Genomic DNA, 19,945 nt, shown 5'->3' on the forward strand with positions numbered 1-19,945 from the left:
CCTTCCAACCTCCTGCCTCAGCCTCCTGTGTATCTGGGATTATAGGTATGTGCTATCTTGGCTTTCTGTATCATTCTTAAATAGCTGGCTGAAAGCAAAGAATCAGTATGAGGCTTATACCTAAATACCATAAAGAGGAGCACTTACATAAAATGAATTTTCCAAAGAAACATTAAGAATTCAGAGAAATATTAAAAAAATATGTTTTTAGTTGTGATGGACACAATACCTTTGTTTTATTTCTTTAATGTGCTGAGGATCAAACTCAGTGCTTCACCTGTGCTAGGCAAGCACTCTATCACTGAGTTATAACCCCCAGCCCCAAAGTAGTTGTTTTTAATTTGTATTTGTTTTGTTTCATTTTGGTACTGGGATCAAACCTGGCCCTTTTAATTTTATTTTGAGATAGGGTCTCACTAAATTGTCCAGGCTGGCCTTAGCTTTCTGAGAGGCTGGGATTACAGGTGAGCACTACCTGGTTTTGCTGAAAGCAATAGTTGTTTTTTGTTTTGTTTTGCTTTTTAAATTTTTAATTTGTAGGTGGGCACAATACCCTTATTTTTATGTGGTGCTGAGGACTGAACCCAGGGCCTATGCATGCAAGGCGAGCGTGCTACCACTGAGCCATAACCCCAGTCTCAGAAAAATGAACACCAACTATTCCTCAGTTTAAAAAAAAAAAAACACACGAGCTCAGCTGTGCATGGTGGTACACGCCTGTAATCCCAGTGACTCAGGGGTTTGAGGCAGGAGGATTGCCAAATTCAAGGTCAGACTCAGAAATTTTGGGAGACCCTGTTTCAGGATAAAATAATAACAATTCAAAGGGCTGGGGGATAATAGCTCAGTGGTAAAGTGCCCCTGGGTTCACTCATCAGTATCCAAAAAAAAAAAAAAAAAAAAAAAGTTTCTAATGAAAAGAACAGAACTGATTAATGGAAACTATACCGAAATAGCTACAAGAAAAAAAAGTTATCCTAAAAACACTAATCACGTACCACATGGAAGTGAGAACTAGAGAGGAAAACTTTTAATTGAATACTTTTAAATATTCTTGATCTTTTAATCATATTTTTTCCTATTCAAAACAAATGTTTGGATGTGGTTGCTTTGTTCTTCTGCATTTCACCTTTTTGTAAGCAAAAAGTGTAACTCAAGCAACCATCTTTGAACCATGCATGAGGTGAGGCTCAAACACAAACACTCAAGTGAGCAAATACAATGCTTAGAGCAAAGCAGGAAGGCTCCTTCTTGATGATATCCTTGCATAACCTTCCAAGTGCTTACCTTCAGATCCCTGGTTATGTGAGAAACAGAAACTTCTTACTTTTCAAACCGCCATCACACATAAACTCACAAAAAGCTTAAAATAAAAAGAACTATGATCTTCAGACTGAAGGCCTACCATGTCCTATAAAGCAATGATAGCTGGGCATGGTGGTGCATGCCTGTAATCCCAGTGGCTCAGGAGGCCAAAACAGGAGGATCACAGGTTGGAAGCCAGCCTCAGCAACTTAGTGAGGCTGTAAGAAAACTAGGGAGACCCTGTGCACACCCATTCTTGTAGTAAAGAATGATTTGAAGCTGAAAGTTTGATAGGGTTTTCCTTCAATTTTCTCCAGATAATTTCAAAGACATTAAACCCTGGTAAATAAACATAGCAAGTACACTCTGCTCTGATTTTTGTTTGCTAATCTATTCATCCATCTAGCTCTCTCAGAGCAATGATTATGATGTTTCATCAATATCTTTTTGTGGGTGGGGAGGAGGACTCTGGGTAATGTTTTTCTTTCTTTCTGGCAGTGCTGAGGATTAAACCCAGGGCCTCACACATGCTAGGCAAGCGCTCTACCACTGAGTTACATCCCTAGTGCCATGCTTTACTTTCTTCCATGTTCTTCTCTGTACTGCAACATTTTAACAATAATCATGTTTTTATTACAAAAACAATAACAAAAACGAACATAAATGAGAGCACCTGGCTGAATGAGTGGCTACCAGAAGCAATGTCTTGCAGAATTTTAGGGGAGTCTCCCAGGTGGTCATATCGGTAAGTGAGGTCCACTGGACTACCTATAAGGGCTACTTTCAAGTCATTATGAAGCCAGCTGAAATAAAAACAATACTGTTTTTAGAGAGATAAGTTAAGCAAAGCCTTTGGTCTCATTATTAATGAGTCCTACCTCTATTTACAATTAGAAATGTAAAAAGCACAAACTCACAGAACATTTAACCTTAACAGATAAAATTTATGATATACTTTTCAAAATGGAACTCTACAAAAATACATGCCAAGGCAATTCAATGCATTAATATGGTATGTAGGAATGCTAACTATGTTGGCTATGAACAAAAACTAATTTTAAAATAATTGATCTGTAGTTTTTGTTCTACAGTATTTACATGGCAGGGTCAACTATTTCTTTTTTTTTTTAGTTGTCAATGGATCTTCTATTTTATTTATTTATATGTGATGCTGAGTATCAAACCCAGGACTTCACAAATGTCAGGCAAGTACGCTACCACTGAGCCACAACTCCAGCCCCTCAATTATTTCTTAATTGCTCATTAAAGACATTTAAATATAGTTTATGAAAATAAACTATGTCATCTGAATTTATTCCATATGGTAGTAAATTATGCAGCTTCTTGCTTCAAAGAGAACTATGAATGCAGTGACCATATACTGTTAAGATAATTTTTACCTGTTATCCTGAAATAATTAGTACTCCCTCTTTTACTCTCAACAGTTTCCCAGTTTAGACAATATGGTTTCCTATTTATACATCTCTAAGATATAAAGTTGAAAAGACAGGGATGAGGAAATATTCTACAAAATAACTGGCTTGTGTTCTTTTTTCTTGTGGTATTGGGGAATTGAACCTATGGCTTTATGCATACTATACCACTGAGTAACATCTCCATTCCATGGCCTATGTTCTTCAAAAGAAGTAAAAAACAAAAGGGTCTGAAGGGTAATGACACTAACTACAATGTTTCACTGCTACTGAGTAGATGCTTCACGGGAAAAATAAAATAGTTATAAAAGTGATTATGAAAAATTTTGTGAAATTTGAATATAAACAGTGGATTAAGTAACAATTTCATATAATGCTAAATTTCTTCATTAAGAGAAAGTCCTTGGGACTGGAGTTGTGGCTCAGTGGTAGAGCACTTGCCTAGCATATGTGAGGCAATGGGTTCGATTCTCAGCACCACATATAAAATAAATGAATAAAATAAAGGTCTATCAACAACTTAAGAAAAGAAAAAAAAGAAAAAGACTGTCCCTTATATTTAAGGAATTTACAACGAGGTACTCAGCACATCATGTTTACAACTTATCTATGGATGATTTAGAAATTATATTCATATATACATAAAGAGAAAGAGCACCATAAAACAAATATGGCAAATTATTAACTTCACTTAATCTGGGTTAGAAATTTTTAAAAACATCAGACATACAAAGACCATTTTAAGTGTCTTAAAATTATTTCAAAATACCTAACAAAACAAATAAAAAGATCAGTGGTGCTGGTGATCACAGGGAAGATGAATCTGTTAGAAATTACTCTGCAATTATTTTTTGGAGTCTCATTACAACTAACATTTATTAGGAATCAACTAAAATACCATGTTTCATATAAAAACCAGAAAAATATCATATTTTTAAAACCATGAATAAATATTATTACTCACCTCTTTCGAATTCTAGCATTAAATAGTGGTGCTTCAAAACGTGGATTTGTACCAACCAGAAGGACCACATCTGCCTCTTCCACACCAGCAATTGTAGTATTAAGAAGATAATTGGAACGCAAATCTGTGCTAGAAATATGAAAGATAAAATTCAAGTTTACTTTAAAGCAAATACATGCTGAAAAGACCATGGAATATTCTCATATCATCAATCTTATGGCACTGTCAGACAAATAAAAATTTCCAGATTTATTTCTAAATTAAAGTTTCTAATATTTATTAATAACTGGAATCTGCTATTTCCCATAGCTCTTGATCTGACTTTGGTCTATATGTGAAAATAAATTTGTGGAGATTGTGGAGAATCCATTAGTAGGTCATGGATACTATAAAAATGGTTTGTTATACATAAATTTTAGTAAAATGGAAAATGAGAGCTTGGACATTAGCTTCATATTTCTCACCCAGCTCCAGCAGTGGGAAAGACCTCTTCAGTGCATAAGGTTTCAGAGTCCACTCTATTAAGCAAATCTTTCAGAGCTACTAGGGCTTCAGCATCCACCAAGCCACCTGCAACTGCTGCCACATCCTTGCCTTGAAAACTCTGCAACTAGAAATGGATAGAAAGGATATCACCAGGAAACGTACAGTCAGCAAAGACCACAATTATTTAGAGAATAAAACAACAATCATTTTCTTTTTTTTTTTCCCCTTGTTGGTAGACCCTTATTTTATTCATTTATTTATATGTGGTGTTGAGAATTGAACCCAGTGCCTCACACGTGCTAGGCAAGTGCTCTACCACTGAGCTACAACCCCAGCCCAACAATCATTTTCAAATACAAGGGGCTGGGGAGATAGCTCAGTCGGTAGAGTGCTTGCCCTGTAAGCACAAGGCCCTGGGTTCGATCCCCAGCACTCCCCCCACCCCCCCCCCAAAAAAAAAAAACAAAAAAAACAAAAAAAAAACCCCACTCAAATACAAAAAAAGTAACAAACTTCTGACTAAAAAGTTCTGCACTAATTATTAATTTATTTAAACATGAGGAGCAGCAGAGGTATATGAGGGGTCAAGCCTAAAAACACCACCTTAAATGGAAGTTGTTTGTTTTATGTTTAGGAACAAAGGGGCTTTAAAATGAGGTCTGGAGAATGAAGACTGTGGAGTTAAAGTAACTTTAAATGCAACATGTTCTTAATTATCTGCCATTCCTTCTAGGCTTCTGTCTATGTTGCTTTCTCTGACCAGAAAACCATTCCCTCTACATTTTTTTTTTTTTTAACTTTGGGGTTGGGAATTAAATTTAGGACTTTGTACACAACAAGCATGCTCAATACCACTGAGTTATGCCCCAGCCCTTCCATTTTTGCACTGTATCTATTCTTCGATTCATATTCATTCTTTGACTTTACTCAAAAGAATCACCTTCTCTAGGAAGGTATTTTTTCCCCTTATTTTTTTAATGGTACATTATAGTTGTACATAATAGGATTTGTTGTCACAAATTCATACATGCACATAACGATATAATTTAGTCAATATCATTCCCCACTATTTCCCCTTTCTCTTCCCTATTCCCTCCCTCTAGTCCCTTTCCTCTACTCTACTGATCTCCCTTCAATTTTTATGAGATCCCTCTAACACCTTTCTTTCCCTTTTTCTCTAGCTTCTACATATGAGAGAAAACATATGACCTCTGACCTTCCGAGTTTGGTTAATTTTCACTTAACATAATGTTCTCAGATTCCATTCACTTTCCTGCACATGACATCATTTCATTTTTTAGGAAGGCATCTTGATATGCTATTTCTGTTAGGCCTCCCTCCCCATGTGCTCTCTCTCATATCAGTCCTGGTACAACTACCTACAGTAGCATATGATAATTTCCTAATTATGCATATTTTTCTACTATAACATTGTGGAAGGTAGAGATCATGTGTCACTGGTATCTCACATCTAGCATAACATCTGGCACATGGCTTTCGGAAACCATTAAATGAAAGGAGATTAATTATAATCTTGGTAACAAGAATGGAAGGGAAGACACACATCTCCCTTCTGGCAAAAATGTTTCTTAAAAATCACATACTATTTATTCTCTATTTCAATATTTTACCATTCCAGCTACACGAGAGAGTGCATCTTCCCAGGAGGTATAGCTTAAAAGTCCCTTTTCATTTCTGACCATCGGCTCAGTAAGTCTTTGACGTTTTAGCCCATCATAGGCAAATCTAGACAATAGAAATCACACTGTTTGTAGAATCCTGCTGAACAAGCAAACATCATTTTCAAGTTTAAAATCTACAAGAAATGTTATTTAAATACAAGATAGGTTAAAGTATCAAAAATAATAATAAATACTTGGAAACAAATAACTATTCTATTTTTAGAGAGGAATTAGTAGATAATTTTATGAACACCACTTAAACCTAAAATATTATTTAAAAAGATTTGATTTCTTGTATTTTCAAGTAGCTGAACAATCTTAAACTTACAATATGACAAAATACAATAGCTGAAAAGCCAAATCATTATTTATAAAACTACAGGACCTCTAGATAGTTTATTAAAATTACATTGTGCAAACTTCTATATTTAGCTTTTCTTTTCTCTAATGAACAATATCTTGAAAAACTATTTTAGTTCACTTCGCTTTCTCCATGTGGGAGGGAAAAAGATTTTTCTCCAGGTTCCCACAAAAGTCAGCAATAGACCTAGGACTATTAATGTCAGTTTTGTCCCATTCTCTATATAAAAGCTCAGATTTCAATAGTGTATAAATTCATAATCTGATTTGCAAATACAAATATTTTCATAAGAAATTAAATTATCAGAAAATTTCTTTTAAATCAATTGTAGAAGTTAGGGAAAACAAAATTGCACATACCTGGTTTTATCAGAGATCCATTCTTCATTGATGTCCTCATGCATTCGTGGCAAAATTCTCATCACCTCTCCAGTTCTTGTGCTAACCACAATATTACTTCCAACTGCATCCATTACATCAATAGATTCTGTCTTTCTGAGAAAATAAAATATATTCTGGGAATATATTTACTATGTCATTCTGAGAATAAGAACAATTTTTGTTATCTGGCTTTACAAAAAACATTTTTTTGTACGATTCCATCTAAGTTTCTAAAGAAAGTAAGCTCAGAGGAATTGCAATAATAAACTATCCCCATATTTGAACACATCACATATATTCCTAATGTGATAATGAAGCCTTTTGAACCTATTATCTGACACAGAAGCCAATTTGAAAGGGCTTCAACTAGCTAAATCTGAGGCAATGTGAGCATCAGAATAAATAACAAGAAGGGCAGAATTTCTGGCTATGGCCAATTAAAGAGCTCAACATATTTAACCTTCTAAAAAGCAAAACAAAAGCTAGACAAAATTGACAAAAAACACCATTTCAGCAAAGGCATACAACCAAAGGCATCTACCAAAAGCATACAACAGTGTGAGATGCTTTAATGCATGAAAAACTGCTTTGCTTTGAGTAAGAACAGCAAAAATGTGTGGTGGTCTAATTTGGTGCAACTCCTAGCCCCCTCCTTCACCATCTGGAAGTTCTTCCAGGGTGAGATAAGGTGAAGATATGAGATTTTGTGCTGTAGATGAAGGCAACTTACACAATTTGGAGCAATGAGCAAACTTGCCTGTAAATATGGTATCTTGGAGGTCACTACAGCTCAGGAGCATCAAGGGTGTACTAGGCTGAGGTTGTAGTCATATTTGGGGCAAGCACTGACACCAGAGAGGGCCATACTGTTTAAACACTGCTGAACAACACTGAGACTCAGAGGGTTCAAGAGAAAGTAAAAGTTGGTGTGCTGTGGTTTGGATCTGGAATGTCCCTCTGCCCCAAAAGGCCCATGTGTTAAAAGTTTGGTTCCTAACTCTTGATGCTGTTGGGCAGTAGTGTAACTTTTCAGAGGTGGTGTCTAATGGGAACACATCCTGACAAGATGTGTTGTTTTATCATAGGCCCAGAAGCAATGTGGCTAACCAACTATGGACTGAAACCTACAAACTTTTTTACTCTTTTTAAGTTGATAATCTCAGATGTTTGTTACAGGAACAGAAAGCTGACTATCACAGATGGTCAGACTTGAAAACAGCCTGAACTTGGAATATGCTCCTCTATCCACCCGCTAACAGAGGATGAAAGGGCTCATTGTTTGAGCACAATCATCTGACTACTAAGCTATGTAGACATAGGCAATTTCTAAGAAATTTCACTTAAAAATAAATATTAAAATAAATTCAAATATTAAATATTAAAATAAATTCAAAGCAAACCATGTAAAAAAGTAAAGTATGACAACTACAAATTAAGAGATTCCCAGTAAGAAGAGAAATTATTATCATTGTCATCACTATTTTGTGGAACCAGGAATGAATCCAGAGCTTCATGTACGTTAGATGAACATTCTATACTGAGGTATATACCCAGCCCTTTTTTAAAAATTTGAGACAAATTCTCATCAACTTCCCTGGGTCAGCCTTGAACTTGTGAAATTGTGATTTCTGTTCGGTTGGACACTATTTTTTTTAAGCGACAACAAATAAATGAACACAGAAATTCTGGAGCTGGAGTTGAAAAATAAAAACTTTAAAATAAGCCAGGTACAGTGGTACATGCCTGTAATCCCAGTAACTTGGGAGGGTGAAACACGAGGATCACAATTTTGAGGCACCCCCCCCACACTTGGCAACTTGCAAGACCCTATCTCAAAATAAAAATAAAAAGGATATGGGATATAGCTTAGTGGTAAAATGTCTGCAGGTTTAATCCCTAGTCACAAACAGCAATAAAAACTAGAGGGAATTTTTTTTTATACATTTCAAGAACCTTAAAAATATTCTCACCTGTTCTATTCTATTTCTTGGTTTTATCAAAATAATCAGAATAGCAATGTTTTCCACAGATTTATAATTACAGAGATGCAAATGAGCTAAATATATAACAACAGGAACTGGTTAAATAAAATATGATATTTCCACATGGTTGAAAACAATATACAATAATAGATTATAAATTTAAAATATCAAAACTATCTTACACCTTGGAAGAACATGTGAAAAGAATAATTTTGGAGTTAAGTGCTTCAGAATTAATATTTAAGAAAGTGACAATTTATACAGGTTCATCCTATTCTTCAATATAATTACTTATATTCCAATAAAATGATTATACTTAAAACTACTAAAAACTTGGCAAGGAAAACAAGTAAAACTCAGGAAGAAAATGACACTGAACATTCTTTGAATAGTCATAAAGTAAAATTAAAAACAAAAAAAAAAACAATTGTCAAAAAACAAAGATGAATACCTTGTTTCCCAAGGTCGCGCAGTAAAGGCATAGGGCTTAGAGGTTAGGGCACCTACAGGGCAGATATCAATGATATTCCCAGATAATTCAGACATGAACATTTTTTCAATATATGTGCCAACTTGCATATCATTTCCTCTGCCTGTTGTTCCCAAATCATCTACTCCTGCAATCTCACTTGCAAACCTGTAAAATAAAAATATGCTGTCAAATTTTAACAGATATATTTCCTGCTAAGGATCACAAAAAATGATTTTCAAAACACTAAAAAGCCATATTTTCAGTGGAATAAAAACAGTCCTTGAATAAAAATTCAATAAACATTTGCACTTGAGATAAAATACACAAATAGAAAACTACAAATCGTATGCATACAATTCAATGAGTTATCACAGAATGAATGCTTGTAGGGTTTAATTTTTATTTAACTGTTTTACTTTGTTTTTCATGTAGTACTGGGGATTGAACCTATGGGCACTCTACACTGAGTTACATCCTGAGTCATTTTTAAAAAATTTTTCATTATGAGACAGGGTTTTGATAGGTCGTCCAGGCTGGCCTCAAATTTGTGATCCTCCTGCCTCAGCCTTTCAAGCAGCTGGGATTACAGGTATGTACCACATGCTCAGTTCAATTTTACTTTTTAAATCCAACTTAAGTTGATATTAATTGAAAGTGAATAACTTACTCATTTATTGGCTTTTTTTTTTTGATTAAACTTGGGTACTCAACCACAACGCCACATCCCCAGGCCTATTTTGTATTTTATTTAAAGACAGGGTCTCACTAAGTTGCTTACCACCTTGCAGTTGCTAAGGCTGGCTTTGAACTTTCAATCCTCCTGCATCAGCCTCCCGAGTTGCTGGGATTACAGGCGTGTGCCACCAAAACCGGTCCATTTATTGGCATATTAGAAAATATTAAAAACAAAAGCCCTCTTCTCCCACCAAACAAAAGTCACCATCCTTTCCATTGTTATTTCACTAAATTTTGTGAATATTAAACATGTTTACAATAATATTACAGAAGAAAGAAAAAAATTACCTGATGCATCGAGTACACTGTATGCATCTAGTCATGATGGTCTTTACCAATGGTCCGATGTTTTTGTCCTCCACAGCCCGTTTACCCTCTAAAAATCGGCTTCTATCACTTCCAAACATCATTGACTGGTCCTTAAGCAGATTACGAAAGAGTTAATCTAACACTACAAATAAAATTATAGCTTGAGATAATCAAAAAAATTTTAAAAACTATACTAAATACCTGCAGATCACATTCACCTCCCTGGTCACAAATAGGACAGTCCAATGGGTGATTGGCTAATAAGAACTCCATCACACCTTCTCTGTATGAATAATGGTAACACATAAGTGAAATAATATCAAAATACACTCTACTGTCACATATCTAAAAAGAACAAATTTTTAAAAATGTTATAAATAATTAGCACTCAGAATGGTTTACTTGTAGGCTACTTAAATAATCTTCACAGATAAAACTTTTTTTATACAGGAAGTAGAAAGTATTGATTTTACATTTATTACAAGAAATGCCAATGTAACTATCATTCTGGAAGTACTAAACACAATTTGAAAACTGTTTATAAGAGTATTGAATATCATTAGAGAACCTACAAAATTATGACTTTTAACAATATATAACAAAATTAGGGTATAGCTCAGTGGTAAAGCACATGCCTAGCATTCACAATGTTTTCAGTTTAATCCCTAGCACAAGAAAAAATAAAACAAACAAAAAACATTTCTAGAGCAGCTAATAATAAATTATTGAAATAATCTTAGCTAAATTAAGTCTAGACTATTTTTCATCATAAGTTGAGCAGATTACTAAACAAGGGTTTTAATGATGATTCCATTTTAAAGTCAATACCATAAATCCCTGACTTGACTTCCTTGTACTATGTACTCATTTTCATTGCTTTTACAAGCCAAGCACACCAACTTCTTTAGAGTTTGATGTTAAATTTCTAGTCAATGGGGATTTAGATATGTTAAGAAAGTCTACTACATTAGTAACAACAAAGTACCTGGCTTTCTTAGATTTTTCTGAGTTTGTCAGGATATTCCAACCCTTCATTACTGGCATAGCACAAGCAGCTACAACCTGGAATTTCAACGGAAAAATTCATATCTATATTTATTTATACTTACAAACAACTCACTATACCAAACATTAAATGAGTATTAAATTATACATTTAAAAACAAGCAAAAACAATATTTTTCAAGACAGAAGTTTTCAACTTTTCATTGTTATAATATGTATGAATAATCTGGCACTTCACATTCCTCCTATAAACAATTAAGACATTGCTATGATTTAAATATGGTTTATCTTCCAAAGGTTTAGGTGCTGAAAGCTTGGTCCCCAGTCTAATGATATTGAAAGATAGAGGGACCTCTTAAGAGGTAGAGCCTAAAGGAAGTTATAGAATCCCAACAAATAAATGCTGGTCTCCAAGGTTAGGTCTCATAGGAGCAGATTAGGTCCAGTGAGAGTGTGTTATTATAAAAAGCAAGACTGGCCCCCACTCTTGTCTCTTTCTTCCTCTTTTGCCATGTTATGAAGCTGCCAGAGGCCCTTTCACCAAAGGCCAGCCAGAGAGGGCTGCCTAATCTTGGACTTTCAGCACTCAAACTAAGCACCTACTCTCATTTTTTTTTTTTTTAAATAGCAAAACAAAAACAGACACTACTTCTTAGGCATATTCTAATAGTTGATGCAATTTTTTAATTCTGCTGTGAAACAGATCATCATAGAACAATGCTTTTATTTGTAGGTGCTACTGCAGTTGTACACATCAAAATGCAACTGAAGTACAGCAACAATGCACCAAAAACAAATATGGAAAAAATAATACAGATATATATCATTGAAACAAATATTAAAGATGCATTTGATGATCAAAAAAAAAAGCAACTGAACTATTCAAAGCGAACCTCTTGCTGGGTGTGGTGGTGCACACCTATAATCCCAGAGGCTTGGAAGGCTGAGGCAGGAAGATGGAGAGTTCAAAGCCAGCCTCAGCAATGGTGAGGCGCTAAGCAACTCAGTAAGACCCTGTCTCTAAATAAAATACAAAATAGGGCTAGGGATGTGGCTCAGTGGCCAAGTGCCCCTGAGTTTAATCCCTGATACCTCCCTTCCCACAAAAAGTGAATTTTTTCACTGCATCCCTTCTCTTGAGTGAAGATACCACATAACCACTTTAAATGTGCTACCTGGCAATTCCACATCCTGGTTGTGTACCTTACAGCCATTTGAAAAATACAGTATAAAATTACATTTAATTTCTAGACCTGTTACCATTACATGGCACTTAGATTTATAAAGCACTTCTATCAATGTATTTCCAATTTCAAAACAAAGTCAATCGTACCCCCACAAAAAACTGAATTTACAGATAATAAGTAAATAGGACTAGGTTTTCCTCCCTACTGTACTGACTCTAAACAAAGTTTGCTGCAAGATTTAATGTTTTCTGCCTTTTACAGCATGGTGTGGAATTATAGGAATTAAGTACCTTAGGAGCTTTCTCAATTTCAACAAGACACATCCTGCAGTTTCCAGCAACAGACAACCTTTCATGATAACAGAATCGAGGGATCTGCATGCCAACCTTCTCACAAGCCTATAAGACAAAATTTTTAGAAAATTTGCATTAGATGCGGGCATAGTGGTACACATTTGTGATCCAGTGACTTGGGAGGATCAAGTCAGAGGTCACAATTTCAAAGCCAGCCTTAGCAACTTAGCGAGACCCTGTCTCAAAATAAAAAATAAAAAGGGCCGAGGATGTGGTTCAGTGGTTAAGCACCCCTGCACTCAATCCCTAGTACATACCCCCCCAAAAAAATTAGCATTAAAATAATCTGACTTCATTGCTGTTCTTGTTGAAACAGAAGGGGTAGGGAGGCCATTTTATTATTTATATCCATAAATATCTGTATCTTCACCCATTCTTATATCAGTTTCTGATTCTCTCCTTTTTGGTTCTTGATTTGCACCCCTGTTAGCTCTGAAGCTACCCCTGGAGATCTAAGGACCGCCATCATACCTTCATCTTATGTGAAAGAGAAACTGGATAAAGTATTCTCAGACGGTGTTAAAGGCTTGATTTTCCACATCTGCTCTGAAGCACTGTCTGAAAGGTTCCCCCTTCAAACTCTGTTCTGGTAGTTTCATATATGGACTTACTCTTTACTTCCTTCCTTTGGATTAGAGACACCTCTCACATCATCTAGCTGGCTATAACCTAGTTCTGTCTTTGGCTCCATATACACCCAACCCAGGACTCACATCCTCACTCTGGCTGAAGCTCTTCTCAGTTTCATTAAGCCAAGTAAGTGGGATTATCCTCATTCTACCAATTATCACCCTTCCTTCTAGGCAAGTTCCTTCTTCTTTAGTCTATAAACATGTTCACATATCCTCCACAGCTAGTTCTTCTATCCTCTGCTCTCACTCCAATCTTTTAACCCCTGCCTCACCAAATTCCTGCTCTCCATTATTTCTAAAGGCCTGTTTACCTGTGTCTTATTATCCCTTGAAAAATTCTTCTTGTTTTCAATTCCACTGCTACTATCTATTTTAAATTTTTAAAAATTTATTGCTTCACAAATATATTTTTTTTTCTTTTCCCACTCTTGGTTTTGCTATCCTCCAAACTATCACTTTTACAGTCATTGCCACACTGTTTACTAACCACCAAAATTTCCAAAGGGTTCAACCACTAACTCTTTTGATCAGCAAGTGTTTTATTTCATGACTAGGCCTTCCCTTTCTCATAACTTGATTTTCTGCTATCTCGTCTTTTACATATATCTCATGTTTTATCAATACCAAAATATTTGAATCTTCTTAAATACACAAGCTATTTGCCTTAATTATTTTTCCATAGGAAAAGTATATTATCCTTATTCACATATAAACATATCTATTCATCTCCTCAGGGATCATGTGAGATGCCTCTGACATCTCTTTCTGCTACCACCTATTCTATGACAAAATACTTTCCATTGCACCTTGAACATATTTTTGTTACATATTTAGTGCTTATGTATCTATGCCAGATAGTCTAGAAATGACTGCTGAAATAAACAGTGAACATTTAGCTCTGTGCTGACCTGCAGAAGGAATGAAGCATCACTTATCCATGACCAACTCTGTTATATTTCTGGGGGAAGTTGGAAGATTAGATATTTAAGACATGAATTCAAGAACATACTACCATCTACATACCTGCTTTATAAGACACAATCTTAGAAATTATTAAAATAGAAAAAATTTACATGAAAGTTAAAAGGATCAAGCAGGCCCACAACAAACTAAGGTTACATTTTCCCACTTATCTATAATATCCAACAGTTTATTTTTTAGAGACTTCAAATTTCTTAATGGGTAGCATTTGGAAGACAGAAGTGAAATAAAAGAACTACCACAGTTCACTAAGAATGTCAAACACATATAAATGATACTTTATTTTGAAATGTCACAACTGAAAATCCAACTAGTGTCATATAATGTTATCTGTAGGTTTTTTTTTTTTTAGAATAAACATATAAAGGAAATAAACTGATTTTATTTTTCAATCAAAGAACACATACACTCACAAAAATAAAGAATCGGAATATATGCCTACTTGGAGGACAGTAGTTCCCGGTTCCACCATGACAGATTGACCATCAACGAACACTTCAATCAAGTTGCTTGCTGCTGTGGCAGTGGTTCGAACTGACCATCAAAACAAGGAGGTGAAAAACAAATTAACATCACATATATATCACTGCATTTAAAAATGTCTCTTCATTTCACACTTCTTATTTCTCTAGACATAAACTTTTAATATTAAGTAAGAAAAAACAATTTTTCAAGCCTGAATATCAAAGTATGATCATTTACTTTTATATACTAATTTTTAAATTTCATTTTGGTACAAAGGATAGAACCCACAGGTGCTTAATCACTGAGCCACAACTCCGGCCCCTTTTTCTCTATCTTATTTAGAGAAGGGGTCTTGATGACTTGCATAGGAACTCACTAAGTTGCTGAGGCTGGCTTTGAATTTATGATCCTTCTGCCTCAGCCTCCCAAAGCTGCTGGAATTATAGGCTTGCACCACCACATCCAGCCAAAGTTTTATTTTGAAAATTATTGTCAACTTAGATCATGTCTTTATTTTTTAATTTGCCCTTTTGAGATATAATGACAGCAGAGCATATTCTGACATATTATATATATACATGGAGAAAAGTATAGAACAATTCACAAATTTGCATGTCATCCTTGCACAGGGCCATGCTAATCTCTGTCTTGTTCCAGTTTTAGTATATGTGCTGCTGAAGTGAGCACTGTCTCTATTTTTATTTAAAATATATTATGGTATAGGATTTAGACCAATTTTTATAAAGATAAAATCTAATATACACAAACGTTAAAAATATATATAACTCACCATATCCTTTAGGAGACTTGGAAAGGCCTACTAAGGCCCTTCTAACAGGTATCCGTAACATGTTGCTACAAATAAAGCAGAGTTACATTAATATAAGGGAAAAAAACCACCTAATTATAAACTTTTTAGTTCTGTTTTCTAGTATTTCACATACATAATGCCATTAAACATTTATAAGTCCTGATATTTTTCCTCAAATGCTTTTTTTTTTTTTTTTTTTGTACTGGGGATTAAGCCCAGGGCTGCTTAACCACTGAGCATATCTGAAGCCCTTTTTTACATTTTATTTAGAGACAGGCCTCGATGCTAAGTTGCTGAGGCTGCCTTTGAACTCACCATCCTCCTGCCTCAGTCACACCACAGCTGCTGGGATTATAGACATGTGCCACTGCACTTGGCTTCCCTCAAATTCTACAGATAATAATCTCAGATACTTTAACTGATTTGTACAATGTCAACCAGCTAAGAAGGAGTAGCTAATGTATAAATTTGGGCTTTTGTTTTTTTTGGTAGCAGGGATTAAATTCAGGGGTGTTTTACTACTGAGCTACATCCTTAGTCTTGTTTATGTTTTCCTGAGTCGCTAGGATTACAAGCATGTGCCACCATGCCCAGCTCTAAGTTTGGACTTTCTAATACTATGGAAAGGGCAGTTTTGCTATTTTATAACCATAAAGAAAAGATGAAATTTAAATCACTATAGTAAAGTAAACTACGTGACTGAATTTAACATTAATAGCTGCGTAAAATAAAGCCTTTCTGCCTTTCCTACCAGTATCCATTGTATCGTGTATATGTTCTAAGTGTAGTCACCTCCTAAATGCTCCTGAAATATGCTGAGAGTTCACAAGCAAGTCTTCTATGAGTCTTAGAGCTGTTTCCAGTGCTAAGCAGTACATTTATATTACAGATTTGTGATTATATGTTTATATGCCTGTTCAACTCTCATTGAATGATGAACTCCTTGAATCTCTATTTTCATTACCTATCCCCAAGGCTGATCACAGTAAGCTTTAAAACAGTGGTTCTCAACTCGGGACAATTTTGCTTCCAGGGAATATTTGGCAATGTGGTCTGGAGACATTTGTTTTCACAACTGGGAAGAAGCTACTGACATCTAGTGGGGAGAGGGCAGGGTGCTGCTAAGCATCCTACAATGCACAGGTCCCCAACAACAGTTACCCAAATGTCAACAGTATTGACATACTGCATAGTGGTGCATGATTGTAATCCCAAAGACTCAGGAGACTAAAACAGGAGGATTGCAAGTTCAAGGCTGGCCTTAGCAACTGAGCAAGGCCCTAGCAACTTAGCAAGACCCTGTCTCAAAATAAAAAAAAAAAAAAGTGCTGGGGATGTAAATCAGTGGCAAAGCGCCCAGGGTTAAATCTTCAACACTAAAATAAAACAAATAAATAGTGCTAAAGTTGACATGCGGCCCTAAGTTTTACTGAATTACCTAAATAAATGGGAATGGATAACATAAATATTACCATTTGAATAAAAACATATATAGGCAAACAGAAAAGTTACCTGCACTCTTAGTTCTTTTTTTGTACTCGTTTGATCATGTGAGATACTCAATGAACTTTGTTTAGTCACGTGATCATACAGGTAAAGGATTTAAATCCATCATTTTTCATTTGGAAAGTGTAAATTTATTAAAATAAAAATTGTGTTTATAGTGTATCAACAAAAATACCTGAACAGTAAGAGTTTCAATAGTTGCAGTAATACTATAAGAAAACAGAACACATACATAAGTTTTAAACAAAAATTTTGCAAACTTATCATAGATGATGTATAATAGGAAATTTCATTCAGACCTCATTAATTTCACTAATTCATCAGTTACATTAATTCATAAATTCTATAATAAATTTGCCTATCTGTCACATTCCATGGCAACTCAGTTTCTGGTTCTTTATGTACAGAACCAAAGAACAATACTTCCTAGGCAATGTGCAATTACTAGGAGCTCAATAACTGCCAGTGAAAGCTGAATTAAGGCTGTATTGGGCACTGACAATCAGTTCTGAAGTACTCTTCCTTTGTGCTCCTTTACTACCAACACCCACTGTGTATGTGGTATATACTATTATTATTCTATTTACTTAGCTGCAGGTTAGCTATCAATTTTATTACCCACTAGACTATAAGCTCTTTGAGGATAAGGAATTTGATCTTCCCCTTTTTTGAAGCCCTAACACTGTGCCTTTACAAAAAGTGACCAAATGGTTTTCTGACCAAGTTCCTAAATGAGTAGCATCTGTCCTATTAAAAACGATTGATGGCATATAAAAGTAAACCTGAATTTGCTGAATCAGAGTAACACAATGTAAAAGTAGTGTGAATTAGTCTATCTGTTGAACATTCAGCAACAAATGGAACACTGCCTAGCTCCAAAATAAGAAATACAGATTTGCAACACTTCTGTATGTGCGTTAAACATATTTATCTACCAGGTAGGAATGAAAATAACTATAGTCATCCTTTTAGAGGCCTAACTAGAGTTCATGGATAAGATGAAGTCATTTTTAGGTGAAAAATGCTCAAACAAATGAGTTATGGAGAGAGAGACTAAAGATCTGTGAAATGGCAGCAGACTATAGCATGGTATGCCTACACATCACTTCATTATAGATGCAGCTTAGTGCTCAGTGCATAGCAAATTCAAGTTTTGCTTTTTCAAATTTTCCAAATTTTTTTTCCTGAATACTTTTGATCCAAAGTTGGTTGAATATGAAGACGGAGAACCTGCAGATGTGGAATCTGCAGACACAGAGGAGAGGACAACTAAACATTAGTTGGAAAATGTTAATGACAAATCACTTCTAAAACTAGAATGGATACTTTTCCACATAAGGACTATAATCCTCCACCCTTTCCACCATGTATTCTGTACCCATCCAATTCTCTCCCTCCAAAATATTACCCTATTCCAAGTCACCATCCCCTTTTGCCTGCACGATTCCAATAGCCTCTTGGCAGGTTTCCTAGCTTTCACATTCTTCTATACCTGCTCTCCCTCCTAGTGGCAGACTGAAAGGCTTTTCCCTCAGATCTTTCTGGTCCCTCCCCATCCTTCCAACTTCAGATTAAAGGACTTTTCTCAGGCTCTCCTTATCAGCCTACCTAAAATTTCCCAGCCATATTTCCCATTTCATTGTTCTTAATGGACTAATTTCTGGTTTATACCCTATGTTCAGTAAATATTTAATAAATGAATTAATTCTCCAATCTCTGGCTGAAAATTTGAGGCCATTTTCCTGGAATTAAAAAGTACAGGTGCTCCTACGGCCTATAACACTCAATGTAATGATTCACAACTCAATGAAAAGAAAAATTTTCAAAAATAAAAAGGAACTTGATGTTTATTCATTACAAACAATTCACGTTACATTTTCTACATTCCCAGTGCATGGGTGAACAGAGCTGTGTCTGATCCATGACCTTACAGCATACGCGTTAGAGCTGTGTTTTCAAGTGCGAGCGGTACCCTTACTTCTGCGAAGTTCTTTGTCAGTTGCCCCGTCAGGGAAAGGAATAAAAAGTGCTACCTAATGTGGTCAGTGGACAAAACAAAACAACCTTCACAGGCTTAACAGTTGCCAAAGCAATAGCGACTAAGCAATCACGTACTCTTCCAGGTGCAGCATATGGAATTTTGGGGGAAATGTTTAAGCCTTTAGGCCTAAAACACTTGTGACCCAGGTCCTTTTCCGAGGAACAAAACGACCTACTCCCGACAGGGCAATGTCCTGTTTTTCCCTGCAGAGGAAGGTCGCTCAAAAGCCCGCATTCAGGTCAGCGTGCCAGAGGGTCTCCTGATCCTCCTCCTTTCTGCTCCATCGAACCAGAAACCAAGGTTAACAGCTCTCACCGGCCGGCTCTCAGGGGTTCCCAAGGCGGCAGAGTGGGAGGCGGTGCCCAGTCAAGGGCAAAGGAAAATGAGTCGCCTGAGCCAAATGAAGCGGTCCCGTCAAAAAGTTAAACCCTGACTGAGACCTCGCAGCCTTCTCACCTGAACACTACCTCACCTTCTCCGTGGAGCCGCCGAAGCTGCTCTGCTGGAGTGTCCGGCCCACACTGACCCCTCCGACACCCGGCAACTTATTCAATATGGCGGTCTCGGCTAATTCTGTCAGCCGGGCCTGGTGAACGGAAAGCCAGGAGGGACCAGAAGCCCTGATTCGACAATTTCACACTTAGGTTGGGTTCGGCAATTCCCGTCAACCTGACGAAGGGCTGGTGAGAGGCGGGGCGGACAACTTGGACCTGCAGTTCCGCCGGAAGTGGCCGGAACCTCGAGACCGAGCGCCTTCGGTCATCTCCGGCGCTTCAAGGGGCGGTTCCTGTAGGCTTCGGAAGCCGTGGAGGTACGAATTTAAGAAATGCCCTTTTCTGTTCATTTAGTTTCAAAA

At 36.1% G+C, this 19,945-nt stretch overlaps 1 protein-coding gene across 4 annotated transcripts in view; it reads right to left on the reverse strand.

Moving 5' to 3' along the window:
- NDUFS1 (NADH:ubiquinone oxidoreductase core subunit S1) overlaps positions 1 to 19,767 on the reverse strand; it is a 32,016-nt gene extending 12,249 nt beyond the window's left edge. Inside the window, exons 1-14 of one of the 4 annotated variants that reach the window (XM_079130593.1) lie at positions 19,562 to 19,767; positions 17,224 to 17,257; positions 15,522 to 15,586; positions 14,709 to 14,800; positions 12,591 to 12,698; positions 11,095 to 11,171; positions 10,311 to 10,392; positions 10,089 to 10,219; positions 9,045 to 9,230; positions 6,591 to 6,725; positions 5,820 to 5,934; positions 4,167 to 4,312; positions 3,703 to 3,831; positions 1,979 to 2,108 (exon numbers count right to left, since the gene is read on the reverse strand). In XM_079130593.1, the coding sequence (XP_078986719.1) occupies positions 1,979 to 2,108; positions 3,703 to 3,831; positions 4,167 to 4,312; positions 5,820 to 5,934; positions 6,591 to 6,725; positions 9,045 to 9,230; positions 10,089 to 10,219; positions 10,311 to 10,392; positions 11,095 to 11,171; positions 12,591 to 12,698; positions 14,709 to 14,800; positions 15,522 to 15,582 (1,392 nt within the window). In that variant the 5' untranslated portion in view covers positions 15,583 to 15,586; positions 17,224 to 17,257; positions 19,562 to 19,767. Of the gene's footprint in view, positions 1 to 1,978; positions 2,109 to 3,702; positions 3,832 to 4,166; positions 4,313 to 5,819; positions 5,935 to 6,590; positions 6,726 to 9,044; positions 9,231 to 10,088; positions 10,220 to 10,310; positions 10,393 to 11,094; positions 11,172 to 12,590; positions 12,699 to 14,708; positions 14,801 to 15,521; positions 15,587 to 17,223; positions 17,258 to 19,404 lie in introns of all 4 variants that reach the window. The other 3 variants (XM_079130592.1, XM_079130591.1, XM_079130590.1) reach the window with 3 other exon arrangements.
- Positions 19,768 to 19,945: the final 178 nt, after the last annotated feature.

Source organism: Sciurus vulgaris (assembly GCF_902686455.1).
Source record: "Sciurus vulgaris genome assembly, chromosome: 3".
Lineage (NCBI taxonomy): Eukaryota > Metazoa > Chordata > Mammalia > Rodentia > Sciuridae > Sciurus > Sciurus vulgaris.